General features: G+C 53.5%; 1 protein-coding gene across 5 annotated transcripts in view; it reads right to left on the reverse strand.

Annotated features, from left to right (window-relative positions):
* Window positions 1–4698: 4698 nt before the first annotated feature.
* Window positions 4699–25131, reverse strand: part of WDR4 (WD repeat domain 4) — a 31520-nt gene continuing 11087 nt past the window's right edge. Inside the window, exons 1-11 of one of the 5 annotated variants that reach the window (XM_061422511.1) lie at window positions 22980–24251; window positions 21372–21437; window positions 19947–20090; window positions 16093–16249; window positions 15455–15567; window positions 13320–13380; window positions 8967–9065; window positions 8201–8265; window positions 7263–7446; window positions 6441–6510; window positions 4699–5647 (exon numbers count right to left, since the gene is read on the reverse strand). In XM_061422511.1, the coding sequence (XP_061278495.1) occupies window positions 5451–5647; window positions 6441–6510; window positions 7263–7446; window positions 8201–8265; window positions 8967–9065; window positions 13320–13380; window positions 15455–15567; window positions 16093–16249; window positions 19947–20090; window positions 21372–21437; window positions 22980–23206 (1383 nt within the window). In that variant the 5' untranslated portion in view covers window positions 23207–24251 and the 3' untranslated portion in view covers window positions 4699–5450. Of the gene's footprint in view, window positions 5648–6440; window positions 6511–7262; window positions 7447–8200; window positions 8266–8966; window positions 9066–13319; window positions 13381–15454; window positions 15568–16092; window positions 16250–19946; window positions 20091–21371; window positions 21438–22979; window positions 24253–25131 lie in introns of those variants that run through there. The other 4 variants (XM_061422521.1, XM_061422530.1, XM_061422540.1 and 1 more) reach the window with 4 other exon arrangements.

The following is a 25131-nucleotide window of genomic DNA, read 5'->3' on the forward strand; positions in this document are numbered from 1 at the left end:
GCACAATAACAGGAGGAAAATTCCAATATAAGGAATTACACACAGTTACAGAAGACTGCCCACTAAAGTGTACAGGACTTTAGTATATGTGCTGCCTAAGCAAGCACTGAAGTATAATGAACTTTAAAAAACAGGGGAATGGGAGGCTTGAGGCAGAGGGTCCGAAAAGGAACGAGCTGGGAGAAGCGTGGCATCATGGACCTTGGGGGATGGCAGCATCCTGCAGGGAGGCAGCGGGGCGGAGGAATTCAGACCTCGTTTGCAGGGGCTCAGCTGTGATGCACCTGCTGATGGAGCTGCCAAGGTTCTGCAGGCCAGGGCTGGTAAGCAGAGAGCCCCTGCCAGGGTTTCAGCACCTCACTTGGGCAGGGGGAGAAAGGCTCCCTGGGAGCTGGGCATGGTACCAGGCACATGCCAGGACACTTCCAGCTAGGGTGCTGTGGACACTCACTGGCAGCCACAGTGGGGTGTCAGAGCAACCTGTGCTTCTGGCAGGCACATCAGAGCCCAGGAAGGCAGGACTCTGGGCTCCAGCAGCCCCATCCTCCTGCAGTGCCCCTACCCCCCAGCACCCTCCAGTGACCACACCTGCTGCCAGGGCATGAAGCCAAGCACAGACTTTGTACGTGGACACCAAGGCCAGCAGCACAGAGGAAAACAGGTACCACGGAGATGAGGCAGGGCCATCTCCAAAGAAACAAAAATTAGAGGACTAAGATGTCCACCCAGAACTACGTCCCATGAAAACACCCTTCCACAATAAAGGTCACACAGCAGTTCACCGGAGGAGTTCACGGCTTTTCCAACAAGGGGTGCTGGGGCAGGCGCATGTTCACAGTCAGAGACCATGACCTCACACCTTACATACAAACTCACTCACAATGGACCAGGGGCTGAAGTGTAAAACATCAAACTATGAAACGTCTATAACACAATAGGAGAAAATCCTTAGGGGCTGGGGCCAGGGAAAAGGGTTCTGGCCACCAAAAGTCCATCAGAGGAAAACCCTGATAAACTGGATCCCATCAATAGTAACTGTGTTCGCTGTGCGACACACCCCACGTTCGAAGGATGAAAAGAGCAATCACACGCCGGGAGAATATGTCTGCAGACCGTATCTGCAAGGAATAAAGAACTCTTTAAAGAACTCAATAAAGAACTCTCAAGACTCACTCAAGATAAAACTGTGACACCACCAAATGCTGACAAGGATGCAGAAACCAGGTCAACCGTGCACTCACAGGATGTAAAGTGACACAGCCACTCTGGAACATGGTACGGAGCTTTCTTACATAACTGCATGCAAGCTTCATATAACCCGAATTACTCAGATCAACTCCCAGACCCCCACCAGGGCCAATGCTGTGGCTGGACCAGCCCTTCTGGTTTCTGCGGTCCCTGGATGCACTGCAGCAAAAGCCATCAGAGAGGGAATTCCCCTGTGGGCCAGTGGTTAGGAGTCTAAGTTTTCACTGCCAAGGGCCCAGGTTTAATACCTGGTCTATGAACTAAGATCCCACAAGCCACACAGCATGGCCAAAGAAAATAAAAAACAACGGGGAATTCTGAGGAAGGAGGTTTATTATTCGCAGTCCTGGAGCACACGTGGGCCACCCAACGAGGCCAACAGGAGAGCAGCATGCAAACACATGGGCCTGGGGTGCTGCCTTTATTGGGGTTGAAGCTGCCTAGGGTTTCGAGGGTTCACTCTTGACTCTCTGACCTGAGGCTTAAGAGAGGGAACTGGGAAGGGCAGAGCAAGTCATTCACACAGTTTAACTGGGCTACCTAAGGCTTTCTGAAACAGAAGCCCTATGCAACATACACATTAGATTTTTAACAATTAGGATTAAAAGTAGAACGTATAATTGCTCATAAATAGGTTTTATAAAGAGTATACGTGGAAACACTATTTCTGCTGAATTTGATTAAATGGACTCTATGTACAAAAAAAATCTTCACGACACAGATAATCATGATGGTGTGATCACTGACCTAGAGCCAGACATCCTCGAATGTGAAGTCAAGTGGGCCTTAGAAAGCATCACTACGAACAAAGCTAGTGGAAGTGATGGAATTCCAGTTGAGCTATTCCAAATCCTGAAAGATGATGCTGTGAAAGTGCTGCACTCAATATGCCAGCAAATTTGGAAAACTCAGCAGTGGCCACAGGACTGGAAAAGGTCACTTTTCATTCCAATCCCAAAGAAAGGCAATGCCAAAGAATGCTCAAACTACCGCCCAATTGCACTCATCTCACATGCTAGTAAAGTAATGCTCAAAATTCTCCAAGCCAGGCTTCAGCAATATGTGAACCGTGAACTTCCTGATGTTCAAGCTGGTTTTAGAAAAGGCAGAGGAACCAGAGATCAAATTGCCAACATCCGCTGGATCATAGAAAAAGCAAGAGAGTTCCAGAAAAACATCTATTTCTGCTTTATTGACTATGCCAAAGCCTTTGACCTGTATGCAGGTCAGGAAGCAACAGTTAGAACTGGGCATGGAACAACAGACTGGTTCCAAATAGGAAAAGGAGTTCGTCAAGGCTGTATATTGCCACCCTGTTTATTTAACTTATATGCAGAGTACATCATGAGAAACGCTGGACTGGAAGAAACACAAGCTGGAATCAAGATTGCTGGGAGAAATATCAATAACCTCAGATATGCAGATGACACCACCCTTAGGGCAGAAAGTGAAGAGGAACTAAAAAGCCTCTTGATGAAAGTGAAAGTGGAGAGTGAAAAAGTTGGTTTAAAGCTCAACATTCAGAAAACGAAGATCATGGCATCTGGTCCCACCACTTCATGGGAAATAGACAGGGAAACAGTGGAAACAGTGTCAGACTTTATTTTGGGGGGCTCCAGAATCACTGCAGATGGTGACTGCAGCCATGAAATGAAAAGACGCTTACTCCTTGGAAGGAAAGTTATGACCAATCTAGATAGCATATTCAAAAGCAGAGACAGTACTTTGCCAACAAAGGTCCATCTAGTCAAGGCTATGGTTTTTCCTGTGGTCACGTGTGGATGTGAGAGTTAGACTGTGAAGAAGGCTGAGTGCCGAAGAATTGATGCTTTTGAACTGTGGTGTTGGAGAAGACTCTTGAGAGTCCCTTGGACTGCAAGGAGATCCACCCAGTCCATTCTGAAGGAGATCAGCCCTGGGATTTCTTTGGAAGGAATGATGCTAAAGCTGAAACTCTAGTACTTTGGCCACCTCATGCGAAGAGTTGACTCATTGGAAAAGACTCTGATGCTGGGAAGGATTGGGGGCAGGAGGAGAAGGGGACGACAGAGGATGAGATGGCTGGATGGCATCACTGATTCGATGGACGTGAGTCTGAGTGAACTCCAGGAGTTGGTGATGGACAGGGAGGCCTGGCGTGCTGAGATTCACGGGGTCGCAAAGAGTCGGACACGACTGAGCGACTGATCTGATTCTCAAGATTAATTTTATCTGTGTTTAAACAGATAAAATCACAAATGTGGCTCAGTTGGACTTGCACTGAAATTCAGTATTTGGAGGATAAAAAAGCATTGTCTACCAAAAAAAAACCACTTTAAATACAAACGTATGTGTATATGGCTCTGATAAGAACATAAGTAACTTTACAGCAGTCCTGGGAAACTCAGGTTTCCGCAGCCCCTCCCACCCGTGCCCTGCTCTCCCAACAGGCTGCTGGTGCACCTGCTGGCGTACATCCGAGCTGGGGCACCGGGGTTTCAGAGAGGCCCACACCACCAACTATCGGTCCTCAGGGACCACAAGGAACATGCTGAACTCAACCAGCTCACTGATAACACAGCACAAATTTAACAGGGACCTTAAAGGGAGACAGACCACCTCTCTGTGAAGGGCCGGAGCCTAAGTATTTCAGACTGTGCAGGCAACCCCGCAACTCAGCTGCTGCAGCCCTGAAGCTGGTGCTGAGCACCCCTAATCGCGCAGGCATGGTTGTGGCCCAGTGAGATTTTACTGATGGACACCCATAGATTGAAGCATTTTTCTTTTGACTTTTTTCAACCATTTAAAAACCTAACAACTGTGCTTACCTCCCAGACCACAGAAAACTGGGCAACGGGCAGGTTGTGGCCTGCAGGCCAGTCTGCTGGCCCCGTCTTAGCCCAAGACACCAAGAAGAGGGACCTGCCAGCAGCCCAGCGGTTAGGACCCTGAGTTTCAGTGCTGAGGTCTCAGGTTCAATCCCTGGTCAGGGAACGAAGATCCCAAAAGCAACATGGTCAAAAATAAAGACACCAACAAGAACAAACAAATTTCTCCTAAAACCAAGAATTCAGAGCATATTAGGAATGAACACTCCATATCAGGACCACAGCCATGGCACCCCACCACCCCTGCAGGTACACCCTCTCTCCGCCAACCGAGTCGGATGGGGGACCGGGGGTACAGGTTGAGTGTGTGTCTGTGCGTGTGCGCACGCATGCACTGTGGGGCGGGGTAGGGGGCGGTCCCTGATGTCCCGTGGGAAGCAACCCTGAGAGGTTTACAAACAGTATTGTTTCCAGATCAGCGTTTAAATTAAAACAAGGCACTAAGGAACAATCTGACGCCTCTCAGGTTTTGATACACGAGACGACCTGTGTCCAACGCCCATGAAACACCCTCACACCACAGATACGTCTTTCTTCAAACCAAAAGGTAAACGTTTCAATCACAAAGAGCACACTCATCATACACAGTTCTGCTCAATATATTTTGAAATCAGTTCCATGTGTTGCTGGTCAATTTTCCAGAAGCTGCAGAAAAACTCATCTTTATTGATCAGGAATTAGCACACAGCTGGCTTTCCTGCTCTGCTGCACGTGCACAAAGTCCAGATCAAAATCAAACATACACATCACCAGTCACCTCCCTGCGGAGTGAGTGAGTGTCCTGCTGGGGCACCCAGTTCTCACACGTCCGTGAACGGGTTTGTCTCCACCAACGCTGGCAACGAGCTCTCCTCGCTCCACATGGCCTGAGCACCGGCAGCCAGTATTTACTCCTCTTGGGCTAACAGCCCATGGGGCACACGTCTGCCTGCTGGACAGCGTGGCAGACCATCCAGAAGGGCAAGCGGAGAACAGCGTGGGTATCCACTGCACTGCTGGAAAGACGTCGGCCTCCAGACTCCCAACAGGAAGCCCGCTGCGCTGCAGGACGAGCAGGAAGGACGAGCGCCAGGCCCACAGGCGATCACCCTCCAAGGGGAAGGGAAGTGCTGGGTGTACTTACTACTCTCGCACAGCATCTCCAGTGACGCTGACCCCGCGGCACAGCTTTGGGGACAGAAAGTTCTAGGGTCCATGGTCCCGTCCAGCTGTCCGGCACAGCCCCAGGGGTCCGCTGAGCCGGGATGGACCTCGCCGCCGCCCAGCCCAAGTCAGGGAGCTGCGAGTGGGAGGGGAGAGGGCAGCACTGTGCCTCCCCGATGGGCACCCTGAGTGCTAGGACGAGCAGCCCTGCGCCAACTCCCCTGCCCTCATCTTCTTGGTCGGCCCGTTGGGCCCGGGCGGCGGGGCCTGGCGCCGCTTCTTCTCCAGCTGCTGCTGCAGCCGCTCCTCCTTCTTCTTCAGGTAAGTGGTCATGTTGTCACAGGTGGCCTTGTAGAGGCTGCTGAAGCCACTGTCCACGCCGGCACAGCCTGTGCAGGAGGGATGAAACCGGGTGCCAGGGGTGACACCAGGCGTGAGTGCGGATGGGGACTCAGGGCTCTGCCTCGAAGGGGGGTCTGGCGGACCCTCCTGCAGCAGGGAATGAACTCGGCCACCACCCAGGTCTTGTGGACCTTGGGGCCTCCTCGGGCACGGCCCCCAGAATGCCCACGTCCTGACGGCCACGCCTGGCTGCACCGAGGACTCACTTCTCACAGGACACGGGGTGCGGATGGGGACTCAGGGCTCTGCCTCGAAGGGGGGTCTGGCGGACCCTCCTGCAGCAGGGAATGAACTCGGCGACCACCCAGGTCTTGTGGACCTTGGGGCCTCCTCGGGCACTGCCCCCAGAATGCCCACGTCCTGACGGCCACGCCTGGCTGCACCGAGGACTCGCTTCTCACAGGACACGGGGTCCCTGGGAGACCAGGTGCAGGGGCTGTGGCTGCATCTTGTTGGCACCCGACCCGGGGTGTCCTCTGGCCAAAGCAAAGGGGAGACACGCGGCCCCAGTTCAGCAACCTGCAGGGACCTGAACCCTGCCAACCAAGTGGCCCGGATGTAGGCCCCACTGAGGTTAACCTGAGACCAGGGCAGCACTTCTCTAAAGGGACCGACCAGCCCTGCCTCACAGCACTCGCCTGCCCTGCAAGGGACACAGAGCCCACAGGCCCCACGTCCTCACCCCAAGAAGCAGACCCTTGCTGGGTACTGCGCTCTAGGACCCGCTGTGGCCGCAGCGGAACGTGACCCTGGAAAAGCAGGCCAAAGACGAGTGCTCACCTTCCAACATGGCCCAGTTCACGCGAACGTGAGCACAGACCCTCCTCAACTCGGCACTTTCAGGAGCAGACTGAGGAGATGAACAGAAAGCTTTCATCAGAGAGAGGACAGAAACCCCCAGGCTGCGGCACAGGCACAGGAAAGCCCTGCCCTCCACACCCCCAGGAGGCAGCGAGGCCGTCCACCCAGCCCGTTCAGCACAGCAGTGACCACAGCTTGTCACACAGAGCCGGGACACACGCTGCCGCCTCACCAAGGGTGACTCTAAAGGTGCCTGGAGCCTGCAGGCACAGGCCAGGGGCACTGACTCACCCCCACCCTTCAGATAAAAACACCCGAACGAGCCGCTGGGCGGCCCTGAGCGCTCGACAAGGACACGCAAGTGTGCAGAGAGCTCTGTGAGCGTCCCCTGCCCCTCACCATGGTGCCCAGTGAGCCACAGGCCAGCCGGGGGGTGACACACAGGCCCACCCCAGCCACCTGCGAGGACAGGGCCCCTCGGCATCCAGTGGACCCAAGGTGCAAGACTGTGCTAAGGCTGCAAGTGTAAAAGGTACCCACCCAGGACCCCCCGGCTGTGGGCTCTTCTCCTAAAGAGACGTGTGACCAGGACAGTCACAGGGAAAGGGTAGCAACGACAGCAACAGCCCCCAAAACACCAGTGTAGACACAGGACACTGGAGAACCTGGCAGGCACCCCAGCTTCCTGTTCCCCCCGAACCCCGGGACACAGCCTCTGGCATGGATGTAATCAGGCTGAAAGGGGTTGCAGCCGTCTCCCCTCTTCCCAGCTTGGGGCATAGCAGGGTCCAGCCCCCTTACCTGCCACTGGCCGCCCACGGGCCTGTAGAGCACAAGAGGGTCCTCCCGGCAGTCTTGCAGGACCCACAGCCCGTGGCCCTCCTCAAAGGCGGCATCCCACACCCGGTGCTGGAAAGTCAGCAGCTGCCTTGGAACCAGCTGTCGCTGGGCAGCATCCAGCTGGAAGATGTAGACCACGGGCAGCCTGCCAGGAGAGAGGGGACGGTGAGGACAGTGTCCGTGGCCCAAGGGGTGCTCGGCCCACCAATGTCTCAGCTGCCACCTGATGACTCCCCGAGCACCCAGCCACTCTTGCGTCCCTGACCCCAGGAGCTGTGACCTCACCAAGGTTCCCGTCCTTAAGTCCTGGAACAGCTAATTACACAGCCGGGACGAAACCACACAGAGACAGCTGCTCCACCCACTGAGCAATGCATGGACCGAGTGGTGAGCTCAGCCCCCCACCCCCAGCCCAGGCAGCATTTTACCCTCTAATCCTGCGTCTTCCTTTCTAACATGAGCTCAGATGCTGACCCCAGGGTGCTCGTCAGGACAGGTGAGAATGTGGGAGGCCCCCCAACCCCCTTCCCAGCACGTGGACAATGCTCAGGAGGGCACAGCTGGGCGATCGTGCTCCCCACGCCTGTCTCGTCTGTACTGCAGCCCCCGGGGTCTCCCGTGCTGAGCTGGGCCCTACCACAGCTGACCGTTAGCCGGGGTTCCACCTGCACAACAGGCCAGCCAGAGGCCAGGGCTGCCTTCACGTTGGCAGGTACCAGCAGCGAGTGAGATGCTGGCATACAGGAAGGAACCCGCCCCTGCTGCAGCAGAGGGGCTGGGAGAGTCGAGGTCACTGCAGGGCGAGGCCAAGCCAGAGACCCCTTTGTCATCCCCCAGCTTCCTCCCACCCTCACAGGCCTGCAGGAACCAAGAGCGACGCCCTATCCACGTGGGCTCACCCGTCACACGAGAGCGCCACACAGTCCTCCTGGCTCCAGTAAGTGATCCTGGACACAGCAAACCTCTGGAAGGAAAAGCAGCAGCCTCAGTGACATCAGCTGGCCAGGACTGGACTCCAGCTGCCCTGCTCTAACTTCGGGCATCACTGCAGGACGGACAGTCCCCGTGTGTGGTCCACCACAGCAAGAGAAGACCCTGCAGGACTCTCCAGACCCCAGGGAGGGCACAGTTCACAGGCAGCTGACACATGGGCCTCACGGAGCCTGTGCAGCGTCTCTAAGGCCAACGGAATTGGTCAAAAAGGAGGGCAGAGAGCACACAGGAAGAAAAGAGGGGATTATAACCATGGACAGTATGTACGTGAGCATCCACAGGTCCTGGCAGAGGAAGCACCTGGGGTCAGAGCCAGGAGGAGCGGAAGGGACATGGCGGGCCACACACAGCTCTCAGAGCAGGGTGGGGGGCGGCCCCGGGCTCATGCAGGTGCAGCCAGGCCCGGCATCAGGAACTGCTCGCTCCAGTCCCTTCTGTGCCCTGCCTCTCCTCACCATCTGGGGGTGTCAGGAGGTTGAGGAGGGCATGGATGTGAAGAAGGCAGCAGAACACACAGGCCTCTGTTTGCCACGGCTCCAGTGGGGGCACCATGGCAGCAGAAACCCAAGGGGGAGTCTGCACTGACAGCAAGAAACTTCTTCAACGTAAAAGGAATTTTTTCCACAGGATCCCAGCAGCTAGAGAGGCCCTGAGACAAACATGTGGGGTTACCTTGTCAGTCCAGGGCTCCGTGGGCTCCTGCAGGCTGGTCAGGGGACAACAGTGTAACTCGCGGCCACTTCGGTACTCCCAGAGCCTCAGGGTGCAGTCCTGCAGACACCAGGGACATTAGCGCCCCGTGGGGCATCCAGGCTTCACCAGGTCATGGGGACGATAACACGGGAGGCAGCGGCCAGCGCACCTCTCCCCCTTAAAGGCTTTTTGCTTAGTGACAACTGTGCAAAGCACCACACAGACCAGTAAGAACACACGAGGGACCCCACACAGCTAAATGGGCAAGGACACAAGGCACCCTGTCGTGCTAGGGGTCACAGACGAGGCCTGCTGCGCTCGGGCTGGGACTGCGGTGCACACACGCGTGCACACACACAGTTCCATCAACGAGCGTGCATCCGCACAGGGAGAAACATGTGAGGCTCATGAGCACTGAGAACTGTCCACGTTACTGCTCAGGAATGGGTGCAAAGAGGGCGTCCATTTGTTACCCATGAGAGTGTCAACTGGTTCAGCCTGATGTGAGCTCCAAAAATAACATAAATGCAAAAAAAGTGTTTACCAGGAACAAGCCAAGCGTGCCCATTTCTAGTCACCACAGTACTGGAAGCCCTAGCCAGAGCAATCAGACAAGAAAAAACAAGGAATCCAACTGGAAAGGAAGAAGTAAAACTGCTACTGCTTGCAGACGTCGTGGTTTTATTTACAGAAAACCCTAAAGACTCCAGCAGAAAACTACCAGAAATAATAAATGAATAAAGTTTCAGGGTACAAAATCAATGCTCAAAACTCTGCTGAGTTTTGAAACAACAAAGTAAAAGAGAAAAATTAAGAAAACAACCCCACACACAATTGTATCAAGCATAAAATACCCAGGAATAAATTTAACCAGGGAAGTATAAGGCCTGTACTCAGAAAAGTATAAGACAAAGAAACCAAAGACATGAACCAATGGAAAGATATTTGTGCTCATAGACTGGAAGAGTTAACACTGTGAAAATGTCCATCATTAACTAAAACAGCTGAAGATTTAATCCAACCCCTATCAAAATCCCAATGACATTTTCCACAGACATTAAACAACCACCACCACAAAAAATCCTAAAATGTATATGAAAATCACAAAAGACCTGAAGAGCCAAAGTAATCTTGAGGAAGAATAATAAAGGGGAAGGGTGTCACACTCCCTGATTTGAGCTACACTGTAAAACTACAATGATCAAAACAGTATGGTAATGGCAGAAAGGCAGGCACACGTATCAATGGGACAGAACTGAAAGCCCAGAAACAAACGCAGGCACAGACGAACAATCTACAGCAAAGAAGTGAAGAACAGACAACAGAGAAAGGACAGTCTCTTCAATAAAGTGTGGAGAAAACAGGCATGAGCAGAAGGAAAAAACCGCACCACAATCTCACACCATGCAGAAAAATGAACTTAAAATGGATTACAAACAAATGTAAGACCCGAAGCCATAAGAAAACACAGGCAGTATGCTCTCTGACACTGGTCTCGGCAAGATCTTTCCAAATAAAATTCCTCAGGTAAAGGAAACAGAAGCAAAAATAAATGAAACGAGGTCAAAAAAGCTTCTGCACAGCAAAAGAAACGACCAACAGAAGCACCACCAAACAAACGGGAGAAGATATTTGCAAATCATACATCTGATAAGTGGTTAATGGCCAAAGTCGACAAGGAACTCATACAACTCAACAACAGCCACCTTTCAACCTTTATAGACGGGAAGAGGATACAAACAGACATCCTGCTAAATACAGACATATGAACGGCCAGCATGCACAGGAAAAGACACCCCACATCCCCAGTCATAAGGGAAATGAGATCAAAACCACAGTGAGACAGCACCCACGTCTGCCAGAAGGGCTGCCGTGGGAAAGACAACAAATGTCAAATGTCGGTGAAGATGTAGAGAGAAGGGGCCCCGTACACTGATGGCGGGAATGTAAATTGGTGCAGCCGCTGTGGAAAACCCTATGGAGGTCTCGCAAGAAATCAGAGCTACCAAATGATCCAGCGATTTCACTCCTGAGGAGAAAACAAAAACACTACTTTGAAAAGATGTACGCACCCTTATGTTCACTGCTGCATTATTTACAATAGCCAAGGCATGGACGCTAAGAGCCCATCAACAGACGAAAGTGGCGCGCACACGCGAACATCACCCAACCATAAAAAAGGAATGAAATCTTGCCATTTGCAACAAAACCATGGATAGACCTAGAGGGTATCATGTCAAGTAAATTAAGTCTGGTGGAGAAAGACAAACGCCATATGATTTCACTCATTAAGTAGGATATAAAAATAAACCAAACAAAAACACACACCGATATACAACGAACAGAGTAGTGGTGACCAGAGGGGAAGGCACGATGAGTGAAGGGGTTCAACCGGATTGTACTGCAGTGCACAGAAACTAAACTGCTGGTGTGAGCACACTGTAGAGTGTGCAGAAGTCAAAATACAACGCTGTGCACATGAAACGTAGGTATTATAAACTATTACCTCAATAAAGTAAAAAAGAGAGGATAATGTTAAGAAATATCTGCTACAACACTTATCATACGATGGCAGGATACAAAATGAAACATCTACGGAGAAGGGCCAGATGGTGAGTGAGATGGAGCCGGGTGCACGCTGGCATCCGACGAGGCCTGGTGCCCAACTCTGACACCCAGGCACCAGACATCGAGGAAAACTCGAAAGATGAGCAACACGCCGGTGGGGGTTGGGGGACACACACAGGAAAGTCCCTTAAAAACCCCACACGTCACACCACCTCAGGGAGTGCAAAGGTCTGCAGGCAGGATGCCAGAACAGGGCCGTGAAGAATGTTCCAAGGACGAGAGCAGAAACCAACGCTCCTGCGGGAAGACAGAGTAGAACGGGGAGCAGGAACACACGAAAAGAAATGCAAAAGGAAAGACAGGATGAGACGACGGGCCAGTGCCCGCCTGATACAGCTTCCAGGACAAGTGGGGTGAGGTGGCTCCAGAGGCAGGAACCCAAAACCCCCAGGTGTGCAGACCTGAGACTCAGAAGGAAAAGGGCCACGGACTGTGCAGCCATTTTCAGGGGCCCGAGAGCCCCCCTCACCCTGCTCCTTCGTTCTTCACACTATGGGGTGAGAAGGCCCCCAAACGCATCCAGAGAGAAGGGTGATCAGACCCCACACAGAGGACCCAGACTCAACAGCCTCGGACTTCAGAAAACAAGCAGCTGGGCAAAAACCAAGCAAACTGAACACCAGAGGGAGAAAACCCTGGAGTTCGACCACCTGACCTGCAGGGAAACACTGGACGGAGACCCATCCACCCGCCCGACCACTGAGAGCTGGGGGCGGGCAGGCCCCCAGGATGGCCAGTGCCAGAACTACTGTGTCTCTTTGAAAAGGAAAAGAAGCACGATGCTGGACGTGGTAAAGCTGAGCAAGCAGACCAAAGGCGGTCAGTACATGTCTCTATGCACGTGAGCACTTTCCTTTATTATCAGAGGCTCACAACAAAACCCCCAGAAGCTGGCTACCACTGGGAACTCTGGCACTTTTATTTTCCTCTTTACTCTCACAGGACCATGCGTAGCTTTCAAGAACAGGACAAGAGAACAGAAAAGTAAAAACCTGAGAGAAACCACGCGTGGAGAAAGAAACAGGACTTGGTCGCCACCCGGAAGGCCTGCCCGTCGGGGGTCCACGAGGCGCCCCGAGTCCTCCCCAGGCCCCCAAGGTACAGAAAACGCTAAAGGGGTGGAGAGGCAAAGATGAAAGGCTGTGCGCAGAGCTTCTGAAGAGAAAGCAAGACTCAGACCTGCACCTCAGCCAAGTGCTGCTTAGCGATCCTGAGAGGAAGGTGCCCCCTGTCACCCAGCTGTTAAGCCTTCAGGCCCCGGCTCCCGGGACTGGGCAGCCGGCCAAGTGCACGGCCTCTCCACGCGCTCACACGCCACAGAAGGGTCAGGGAGAAGGGCCAAGCGCATCGGCACCGGGACAGAACCAGGTCCTTCTAGGATTCAGAAAGGACCGTCTACCAAACTCATTAACTGAGATCACGATGCTGGAAGGACCCCTCGGACCAGAATCCACGCACTGCTGTTCCAGCACAGCGCACACACACGTGCACACACGCACACAGCCTGAAGCAGGGAGCAAGCCAGTCGGCTCTACAGGGAGCCACAAGCACCACCTAGTGGACGGCCACTCAAGAAAAGCACACGCCGACCTCACACCACAGCTGGGAGCCCAAGACAGGCTCCTCACAGCGGGCCCACCCCACCTGGGGCACCCACGCCCCGCCCCCAGCCACCGGGGGTGCACGGGGGAGCGGAGCACTTACCCCGGAGGACGACAAGAGCAGCTCGGGGTGGTTGGGCACCACGAAGATGCGGCTCACGAACCTACAGGGAGAAGCAGAGGGTGAGCTGGGCTGCTGTGGCTCCGTGCAGCCCACATCCTTGGACCTGGACCTCAAGAGAAACCACGAGGAGCAACGTGACCGTGTGCGGAGCGTGCGTATCACTCCGGTGGGCTTGCTAGGAAGGCCCCAGAGGGCCCGCCTGCTCGGAAGCTGCCCCAGGGCACATACTTCAGTGGAGTCCGAGACACCAGGGTGACGTGCCAGCACGGCTGAGGGGGAGCGGCACCACTGACCACCAGCCAGTCGCACCCACTGCGCCACACCCGAGCAGCCCACTCCCCGAGACCAGCCCCCAGCCCGGGAGGGGCGAAGCTGCCTGCTGTGTTCCCATCTCTAACATGATCTACCACTCGGGTGCCCGGGGACCCCTGGACAAGGAGGGACCCCCATGGCTCCCGACAGTCCCCCTCCCAGCCACCTGGAGCCTCACCCTGGCCTGGGCCAGTCCTCCTCCCCAGGACCGCCTTCCCCAAAGGCCCTCCAGAAGGAACAAAAGTACATGCTGAACTTGGCCTGTGTTTATCGCGACAGCGTGACCATAACATCGGGTATGGGCTGCCTCAACATCTCAACAGAAAATGGGCGGAAACTGCAGTTTCCAGGGCCTTAACCAAGAGCGACAACTGGTCATTTACTCACTGAAACACCCACTGAGCACGTACTGCGTGCCAGGCACCGTGCCAAGGGCTGCAGACAGCAAGGCGCAGACCTGACGAAGACCCCGCCCCCAGGAGGCAGGGGGTGGGGTGCAGTGGGGAGAGACAGGCCCAGGCCATAAGGAGCCCCTGGGGGTCAGCACCGGCTCGGAACGACCCATCCAGCCCCAACGCGAGCCACCTTTGCCAGTAACCCCAGTTTTAATAAACAGACTCAGGTAAGATTAATTCTAACACTAGGTTTTTGCCTTAACTCAGCGTTCCCAAAGTGTTACGTCTCCACCGCATCAATGTAACAAATTAACGACAAGCTGTTTTTACACTGTTCTTTCATTTGGAATCCCCTGTTCACACTAATGGCACACCTCACTTCACACTTGGGTGGCTCGTGGCTCTGAACTTGACAGCAAAGGCTGAGAAGAAAGAACAGGAGGGGGTTGGGGGGGCAGGCGTTCACATGGGGGGTCCTGAGAGCAGAGGAATGAAGGAGGGGCCAAGCCACAGGAAGAACATGCCCAGAGGCGAGAAGACCAAGGATAAAGGCCCTGAGGCAGAGTGTGCCCGCTGAGGCAGGCGGGTTCAGCAGAGACCAGGGGCGGGGGGTGGGGGGGTGGGGGTGGCAGGTCATAGGAGTGACTCCTCTCTGAGGATGACTACAAGACAGAATACACTCACAAACTCAGCAAGCAGCGACCTTCTTCAAGGCCATTCAAAACCAAGGAGACAGGAGCAAGCTGAGAACCGAAGCACCCACCAGTCCCTCCTCCGCCTCATTACAACGCTTGGGCCAACTCTACTGCTGTCCCTGCCTGCAGACTGCCATCAGCCACGTCCCTGAGAAGGACGACAGTCTGCAGAAACGCCTCCTGCAGGTCAGCATCAAAGCCCACTGCCTGAACGGGCGTGCGGGGGCCGGAAGACACCTGCCCGGACGAGGGAAATGACTGACGCGTGTTCCTCGCCCCTGACACCCACCCCCACTGACCGTGGGCCACTGCCTGGGGCTGTCGGGCCGTCGACCCTGAGGAAGGACATGCCTTCCAGAAACAAGCCTTGAGCCGTGTGGAAACCACGGGTGATCCTAACTGACCAGAGTGGCTGTCAGGGGAAGGGCCTCCTGCAGGCAGCAAGGTCAGACAGCCTGCAGTGACGGCGAGCTGGGGACCGAGACCTGGATGCTACCCAAAAACCTCCAGCAAACAGGTTCTGAATGGGCAGGGAGGTTCTGAAAGTTCTGAAGGCCCTGGTATCAGAGGGTGAGCTAGACTAGGGTCTCGTGAGGCAGCAGGCCAGGCGCTAAGGCCAGTCGCCTCCTCCCAGGGTGGGTGCCTCCTGCTTCAGCACTGGCCTCCCCAGCCAAGAGCCAGAGCTTCCCTCTGCAGGGCATGGAGGACTCACTCGGTGTGCCCCAGGCAGAAGGACTCGATGCTGTGCGGAGCTGCGGCCCAGCTCACCCGGATCTTCTCATCCCGGTCAGCGGTGAGGACAAAGCGGTCGTCGGGACTCACGGCCTGTGCACGAGGTGAGAAGGGGCAGACCCAGTGGTCAGCACGCTGGCTCCCACCCTACTTCCCCAGGTCTGAGCTCAGGTGTCCAAGGGCCTCGGCTGTATCTGGATGCCCAGCCTCGTCCACTCCCATCTTCCCACCCAGTCACTTTTCTCTCCTTCGTGTGTCCACATGTCCAGCCATTCACCAGGTCCATACCCCACTTCCCTGAAGGGCCCCACACCAGCTCAGCCACCACCCCGCTGCAGCCCAGCCCTCACGGGCCTCTCAGTGCCTGTGGGGTGGGGGGCAGCTCCTGGCTGGGGGACTGGAGGACATCTGCTCTCCCCACACGCCTCCTCCTCGACTAGACCACCCAGCCGCCCCCTAACTTGACTGCCCTCCTTCACCCTGCTTCACCTTCCGAAACCTCGCCCCCGCAGCCCCTATGCCCAGGTCCGCAGGGCTGCCCCTGCCACAGCAGAGCCCACACCCGCCCGCTTCTCACCCTGATCCCGACCGTAGCCAGTGAACCCACTGCGCACGCACCACATCCAGCAGCATTGACAGGTGTCCGAGTTCAAGCCTGCCGCCCCCGTGCGGCTCCAGCACCGAGAAGGAATACACATCGCCAGACTTGTCCGCCACCAGGATCTTCTCCTCAGAGGCCGTGAAGGTCAGGGCCGTGCACCTCCTCACCACGGTCCTAAAAGGCCAGAGACGCCCGAGGTCGGCCTACAGGGGTCGGCACCAGGGCCACTGCTGACCTGCAAGCCACCTGACTAGCGGCTCCTGTCACGTGGCAGTTACCAAAAACATACAGCAACTGTGAGGATGGAAACAGAGCCAGTGCCTCAGACAAATCTACTTTTATGATGCTGTTTCTTCTCAAAATGTACTAATGGTAAGATCAGGATGGTGAGTATCTAAGTGTCCAACCCTCTCAATTGGCCTTGTGTTTAAAGACTGTCCTGGTAGAATGCTCCCTGGCCTCTTTGTACATGTGGAGGTGACAAGGCCAGTTTCCTAAACACTAAACGTGCTCTGGGCCACAATCCAAACCACGGAGGACGCCCCTGCCCTCTGGCTTCCCACGCACCCTCTGCTGGCGTTGCCGCCTGGACCAGGACCCTACAAGCGCTGCTTGTGCACAGCATCCGAGGACAGGAGGGTCTGCTTGTGCACAGCATCCGAGGACAGGAGGGTCCAACACCAGAGCGACCCTCCCCTGGGGGCGCATCCCAGATCCGAACCGCGCCCCACCGGCTCCCGGCACAAACCCTGATCCTCGAGAGCTGTGAGGTGTGTCACGCCCACGAGCTGGTTCAGGAAGAAAACCAGAGCTGTGCCAACACAGGCCGACCGCCCACTGCCCGTCCTGGGCCGGGGGTCATGGTATTCCTTCCTGCTGTCATTTTCCACTGTTTCTACTGAGAGGTATCTTACATGAGACAGGAGCCATGCCACCGCTTCACACACAAACACCTGCCATCTATCTATACATGAGGCTTCATCACAGAAGAGCCGGCCCAGCTCTGTCATCACCGAGGGCTGCCAGGGACCCACTGCCCCCATAAAGAGCTGATATCTGGGCTTCCCTGGTGGTCTGCTGGTTAAGAATCTGCCTTGCAACCCAAGGCACATGGGTTCTATCCCTGGTCCAGGAAGATCCCACATGTCTCAGAGCAACTGAGCCTGAGAACCACCAATTGCTGAAGCCCAAATGCCTCTGGAGCTCATGCTCTGCAACAAGAAAAGCCCCTGCAGTGAGAAGCTCACGCACTGCGAGTAGAGTAGCCCCCGCTCACCAAAACTAGAGAAAGCCTGCATGCAGCAATGAAGACCCAGCTCAGCCAAATAAATTTTTTAAGTAAAAGAAAAACAGCTGGCCATCTATCCTGGCTCACAGCAGCTAGGACACCAAGTGTCAGCTTGAGACATAAACTGAAGCTTAAAGGAACTACATTCCCCCCAAAGGGACCATCAGACCCCTGCCTGCCTCTTGGGAGAAGGATGAGGGGGCCGAGAATTGAGCAGGAGGCCCCACCTGGCCCAGGGGTGCTGCCAGGGGCTTGGCAGTCGCTGGACCATCTCCGCTCCTCGGTGCCAGTGCAGCCCCTCGAGGAGGCATAATGGAATCAACTCGGGGAAAACAATGACAGAAAAAGGTAATTAGACTCCAGGCAGGATTAATCAGAATCCGCAGAGCTGATAAGCAGCTTCAAGGAGCCCAGGCACAGCCCCAGAGGGGGTTGGGGGGAGACACATGACACAGCACCCTAGGGGGCACCGGCCCAGGACAGCCTCCAGCAGTAACAGGCTTGAGTCCCAAAAAGCTCATCCGCCCAGGGAGGAAGTGACCCTTCCAAAGCTGGTCCACTCCCCATGGCAGCCCCCCATCTGCATAGCTGCGGAACGCCATACCTCCTCCGGTCCTTCGCCAGCCAGGGGCTTCCAGCTTTTCAAGCTAAACGCATCCTGACACCAATTCCAGGATGCAGCTGAGCTGCACGGACGGGGTTTGGAAGTTAAGGTTCAAGGGCATCAGCTCGCAGGTGGGGGACAGGTCATCAGATAGGACTGTCCGGCGGGCTGGCCATGCCACCCCAACAGGAGGAATCTTGGGGGCACCATTTTCAGTCTCTGTGGGGACTGCAGTCTCAGCACTTTTCCTGCCTCCACCGAGTCACTGGGTTCATAGCCCAGGACCCTCTTCTCAGGCCCCCCCCCAGGCAACCTGGGCCCCTCTTCCTTGCCAGGGCCAGAGAAAGGGCCCACTGGAGCCAGCTCTGAGCTTCAAAGGCCCTGGCTGGTCAAATGTGGATGAACTGGATGTCAGATGTACCAAGGGTGGGTGTTGTTCTGAGGGGTCCATCAGATCCCAATGGGGCTTGTGCCCCAAAGGTAAAGCGCCCCCTCCAGGATGATGTCCGCTGGGACTGTCCTCTCTACGGTGATAAAACTAATCCTGCTCCCTTTCTCCAAACGCTTCTTCACCAGTAACAGAGGGAAGGCGCTGAGCTCCAGGGAAATGCATGGAAAGAGCTGAAGTTCACCCTGGCCCCGCCCCAGGCCCCACCCCTTACCCAGCAATCAATAGGACAGAGCCCCTGGAGTTTGGAATCTGGTTCCTCAACATCATAAAGTTACATCACCTGTCTTCTCAACCACCTACTGCAAGCACCTCCTACCCAAGGTTTCTCTGCTGATATCAACTTCAAAGCCAGAAGCAAACATACAAGAAAACCACCAGGTACCGAGACCACTAAGGTCTACAGCTCATGTTATTCAGGTCTCCTATGGAGAGAACCCGCGACATGGGACCTTCCCCTCAGCCCACAGCCTCGGGGAGAGACCCGGGCATGCTCACAGCGACCAAGAACCCCCGCCCTGCCCTGCACTCAAGGGGTCTCACCTAAACTCCCTCATTAACAAGCCCAGTGCCACACGTACCCCTCCTCCCTCCCTCCTCAGACTCTTGTAGAACAGCCAGGGCACCCATGAGCCAGGACGCTCACCCTCTCGAGGGGTAGGAGCTCCACAGGACCCAGGACTGTGGCAGGCTGCGTGGACACTCCTGTGAGTGAGTCGCCACCCGCGGACGCACACAGAAGGGAGAGTCCCTCACGCGCTCGCCTTCTAGCAAGTGCAGGACAGCTGCCTACGAGCGAGCGCAAGCTCGCCTCCAACTCGCACTCTCCTCGAGAAGCAGGCCTGCGTGTGGCCCCACACCTCCCCAAGTGGTCAGTCTTCCAGCGAGGGACCCGAGGGTCAAGAGCCCAAAGAGTGGGCACAGCCCCTGTGGTGAAGACTCACCCTCGTCCATAGAGAGGCAGGGCCTGTAGCCTCATGGCCTCAGGAGGTGATCTTAGGGGGACTCCACGTTCCAGGGGCAGAAACAGATGGTGACGAAACTGTTGCCAGGGAAAGGCAGGTGACATGCTCTCCCATTTACACTGAGCCCCAGCCTTTCAGAGACTCGAGCAAGTGCACCGTCTTAAAAAACTCACCAAGTTAAAACTGTGGCCCAGGTGCCTTACCTTATACAAAGCCCCCAACACTCTCCAGGGCTGGAGAAACAACACTGTTTGGAAGCAGAATGGCCCTGTGGCCAGGAGCACAAACTCTGTAGTTAGACCAGAACAGGGCCCAGCTGAGCTGAGTGACTGCTGGCCAGGGAGCGTGGGTGAGAACAATGCCCCAGCCCCACTCATCGGCCTGCCATGAGACTTAAACCAGCTAATACCAGCCCAGCACTCAGAACAGCGCCTGCCACAGCGCCTGCCACAGCTGGTGCAGCGTGCTAACTACCGACACTACGGCTGCTATCACGCCTGTTACCGGCATGCAAGTGTAAGCTGTGCGTTCAACATCGTTAACAGTTCAACGTTAGCATTTCATACCTGACACTCAGACATTGCCATGGGTTTGTACGGAAAAGAATCAGACGCTTACTGTCATCAGTTAAAACAAAATAGCTGCCAGACTTGGAGAAGGTGGACGCCAGAACGGTGTCACTCCCCTGATCCACGGGCTGTCCGTCCTCCCTGAGGAAGAGAGGAGACAGGTCAGGCCTTACCTGAGCTACTGAAGCTGTGCCATTCAGGCTGGTCCTGTGTGATTATAATACGATCAGATGTAAGAAGTGCAAAGAGGTTCGTGTAGTCTGGATACAAGACATATAGAGGGACATGGAGAAGACCAAGACCACTCTAATTTTAAGGAATAGAGCTAATACAGAAAAGTCTCTCAGCACACACACCAGGATTCCATCGGCTAAGCTGGAAAGACCCTCAGAGATCCTATGGACCAGTCCCCTCAAGGACATGAACTAATCCACAACTAGAGGCAGGGGTCAAATCATAAAAAAGGTGGATCCCAAGTCCAATTCTTCTAAAGAAAACCACCATACAGAATGACCAAACAAACCTATGGTTACCAGAGGGGAAACGGGGTGAGAAAGGGATATAATGGGAGATTGGGACTGACATATATACACTACTATAGGAGATCCGTCCTGGGTGTTCATTGGAAGGACTGATGCTGAAGCTGAAACTCCAGTACTTTGGCCACCTCGTGTGAAGAGTTGACTCACTGGAAAAGACCCTGATGCTGGGAGGGATTGGGGGCAGGAGGAGAAGGGGACGACAGAGGATGAGATGGCTGGATGGCATCACTGACTATATGGACATGAGTTTGGGTAAACTCCAGGAGTTGGTGATGGACAGGGAGGCCTGGTGTGCTGCGATTCATGGGGTAGCAAAGAGTCGGACACGACTGAGAGACTGAACTGAACTGATATATAAAACAGTTAACTAATAAGGACCTATTATATAGCGTAGGGAACTCTACTCAATACTCTGTGATGACCTGTATGGGAAAAGAATCTAAAAACGAGTGGAGATTTTATACACACACACACACACACACACACACGTAACTGACTCACTTTGTTGTGCACCCAAAACACAACATTATAAATCAACTATACTCCAATTAAAAACATTTTTTAAAGACTATTTTCTTTTTTCAATTAGCTATTTGATACACCTGCTTTCAATGCATTTAAAATTCCTTATTTCAAAGTACCAATAAAACAGTTAATTACTGACAGAAACTAAAGTATTTTTTAAAGTTCTCATATTCTTAATGCCTAGTCTGAAAGTCAATAGCACATTTCTCTCTGGAGGTGGTCTCTGGTTTATCCACACAGCTGGGTAACAGAAATGAAGAATTCAGCAAATAAAACAACAATTTACTTCTTAGACTAAACAGTCCCATTATTCAAACTGCCAGTCAGCCCCGATGAGGCTTCCCCACCATCTCACCCTTTATTTTCTTGGGACTTCTTTTCTGCAGCGCTGCAATCATATATGAAGAGGCTGTCGCCATCACTAAAGAAAAATAACAGCAATATTTTAAATGAAGTACTTTGTTCATTACAATGCTCACTTTAAAAAAAAAAAACCTGAATCAAAAAAATATTTGCATCCTCAGTAAGGATTTTCTCCACAAGAACTTGTCTCCATAACGTATTTCAGGGAACAGCTAAGGAGCTTTAATTTGCCGAACTTAATTGTATCTACTACACATAACTGTCATGGTCTGTCCATAAAAATCAGTTAAGTGAAATAAATGAGGACAAAAACTCAACAGGAACATACCATTCTTTAACAACTAGAAAATCAGCGCATGATGGCTATGTTACTCAGTTTTCAGTGAGCCTGATGCACCCAAGTTTAAAACTTGGGGTACTTGTTTAGAAAAATGTCTTATCTGCCCCCAGAAAAGCTCCAGTGCCTGCCAAGCGCTTACCAGTATAGAAGCCACCCACTTTCCCTACAAGGCCCTAAGCCTCCCTACTCCAATGCCTGGCACAAAGACATCCCAAACAAATTTACAGCCTTTAAAGTGACTGCAGCCAGACTCTTTTCTCATATGGAGCACTGCAGTGTAGGATGAGCAGCAGTCGTCCAAGTCAGAAACCTTGCCAGCCAGCCACTAGGTTTCCTCAAAAGGTGTGAACTGAATCAACCAGATGGAGTCTAATTTTCTCATCTCTCACTGTGTCAAGTGCTAGATTTCATAAGGCTCTAAAATAAAATAACCTGGGACAACAGGTTTGTGAATTTGTGAAATCTACACTTAACATCTTTTTGAATCTCTGAAACCAAACTTTGAACAAAGAACACAGCGCACATTTACATTTAACAGACACACTGTCTCAAGTTTGGGAGAATCAAAACTACGCTGGGAAAGGAAATACGGGGCCGAAACTGGCCACTGCTAATATTCAAGAGGTTCCTGGATCAAGACTAGTCGACCAACAAACATAAAAATTCCGGGACGATAAGGGGCGTGAAATTAGAGAAAGCAAAAGGACGACCTTATAAAGGACCACTAGGGAGAAAACGGCTGTGGTTCTGGGGATACCCTCCAGCAAGGAGGTGTCAGGTAAGACCCTCGCCCCGAAAGGCAAGCAAAGCGGGGTCAGGAGATGTGGACGGGGATGAGGAAGCAGGCAGCGACGCAGAGGGAAGCGAGTGCAGGAGCACGATAAACGTGATCCCCTGGAGTAAACCCTTCTCCCCAAGAGAGGCCAAGAGCTGTCTTCCTCCCACGCGCCAGAGAAGTGCGTCCCCCGGACCCCGCAGAGCCCGGAAGTGTCTGGAGCGGAACCGGCAAAGAATGCCTCAGGCCCGCCGCTGAGGGCACGGGGCCCTGGGCAGGTGTTGGGAGAAGGGCAGGGAGAGCGGACATTCCGCAGCGCAGGCACGCAGCCGGGCTCAAGTGGCACCGGAGAGCTCACGGGGAGCAGCGGGAATCCTTAGGGTCACCCCACGGCAGGTGCAGCCCTGGCGGGACGGGAGAACAGGAATTTCAAGGCCCTGGCGCACGACCGCAACCTGGCCTTCTGCTCCAGAACGACCCCTCACCTGCTCGAAGTGGAGGTAGCCAGCAACCGGCTACCGCCCCGAACCACCAGCGCATGCCCGCACAGAGCCAGCCCCGCAGAACTCGCCATGTGCCCGCCCAACGCGCCTCCACCCACGTGCGCCGTCCAGCGCCTCTTCCGGCCCGCGCTAGAGAGTGACGTCAGGCGTAGACGCCGCGAGGTGACGTCATCTGGAATCGCCCCCGCGTGCGAGCCGGCGGCGGGCATGCGCAGAAGGTGTTCTCTCCCTGCATTCGGCAATTCGGCGTTCGCGCCTTTTGGGGTCGGTTGCTGATCAGTTTTGTCCGAAGGGAATCCGCTTGCTTGTTTAGTGTTCGTTTCTTCCTCCAGACTGCAGAGAGCCAGTTCTGGATCTTTCTCGCGCTGTGGCTAGGCGACTTGGCCGGTCTGGTACCTACTTGGTCCTTCAAGAACTGAGAGGGTCTGAGTTCGCATCTAGGTCCCGAACGTGGTGTCTGAGGAGGGCGCAGAACTGAAGCCGCCGGATGGAAGCTGAGCCAGACACACCCGAAGAGCAAAACTGCTATTTTTCAACACAAGATAGGGCTCTTTTCCAATGTTCTTAATTCTCACGAGTGGCACCACCAGCACCAGTTTGCCGGATGCTTTCTTGGGACTCTCCACCCCCATCATCCACATTGGTCATCTGATCGCGGAAATCCCCCTAGACGCTCCTCCTCCCCGTGTCCATGGCCTCCGCCGCGACACAGACCAGAGCAACCCTTCTGCTCTCTGTTCTCACGTCCGCGCTTGCCCCCACCCGCATCCCCGCAGATCCACACTGCATACTAAAGACAGAGAGACATTTCAGAGCACAGTTTCAATCACCTCATCCTCCTGCTTAAAATCAACAAGTGGCTTCTCATTGTTCTCGGTACAGAAAACAAATCCTGATCTTGCACCATGAGACTGCATGTTGTCTGGCTCCATTTCCTACCAGGTCTGCTTCATTCTCAGTGCTCTAAACATGACTGTCGTTCAGGTTCGTTGGCACAGTGATAATAGCAACCACAAGACCTTAGCACACGCTAGTCTTTTCACCTGAAACATTCTCTCCACACCCTATCTCTATGCTCCTAGTTAATTCCAGACACCCAGTTTCACTCCAGTGGAGTTAACACTTAATCAAGGAAGCCTTTCATTGTTTATATGCACTACACCCATGATAATCTGCTTAATATCTTGTCTCTAGACTACAAATGCCATGAAGGCAGGGACTGATGCTGACTCAATTGGCAGGTTGCCAGTGCACCAGCTTGCACCACAAAATCTTGAATGAAGTCAGTGCTCGATCAATATTTGCCAAGTAAATAAATGGAACAACTAATTGTCTTATGTGTGCTAAGTTGTGTCTGACTCTTTCTGATGCCATGGACTGTAGCCAGAGAGGTTCCTCTGTCCATGGGATTTCCCAGGCAAGAATACTGGAGTGGGTTGCCATTTCCTACTCCAGAGATCTTCTGGACCCAGGGATTGAACCCACATCTCCTTCGTTGCAGGCAGATTCTTTACCACTGAGCCACCAGGGAAGCCCAGTTGTCTTAAAGGATCAGCTATTTCTGAATTAAGTGAAGGAATCATGATAGGCATGAGGCATAGAAAACTATGACCGATTCAAATCCCACCTCTGGATTGATTCAAGTTTGAATTTACACACAGACTTAAAGGTGGCTGTTGTTGACAAAGCAAAACGCTTGAGGAAAGCCAGTCTTCCTGAAAGGCAGTACGGTAAAAGGAGCTTGTACCCTTTCGGACTGTGTTTTTCTCTGGTTATATGTACAAGAGTAGAATTGCAGGATGATATGGTAGCTCTGTTTTTAGTTTTTTAAGGAACCTCTGTACTGTTCTCACACCCCAGTGTTCACTGCAGCAATGTTTACAATAGCCTAGACATGGAAGCAGCTTAAATGTCCATCAACAGAAGAATGGATAACAAGATGTGGTACATATACACAATGGAATATTATTAAGCCATTAAAAAGAACAACATAATGCCATTTGAAGCAACATGGATGGATCTAGAGATGAGTGAAGTAAGTCAGAGAAAGATAATATATTATGATATCACTTATATGTGGAATCCTTAAAAAATAATACAAATGAACTTATACAAAACAAAACCAAACTTCTAG

Source organism: Bos javanicus, chromosome 1, assembly GCF_032452875.1.
Source record: "Bos javanicus breed banteng chromosome 1, ARS-OSU_banteng_1.0, whole genome shotgun sequence".
In the NCBI taxonomy this organism is placed as follows: Eukaryota; Metazoa; Chordata; class Mammalia; order Artiodactyla; family Bovidae; genus Bos; species Bos javanicus.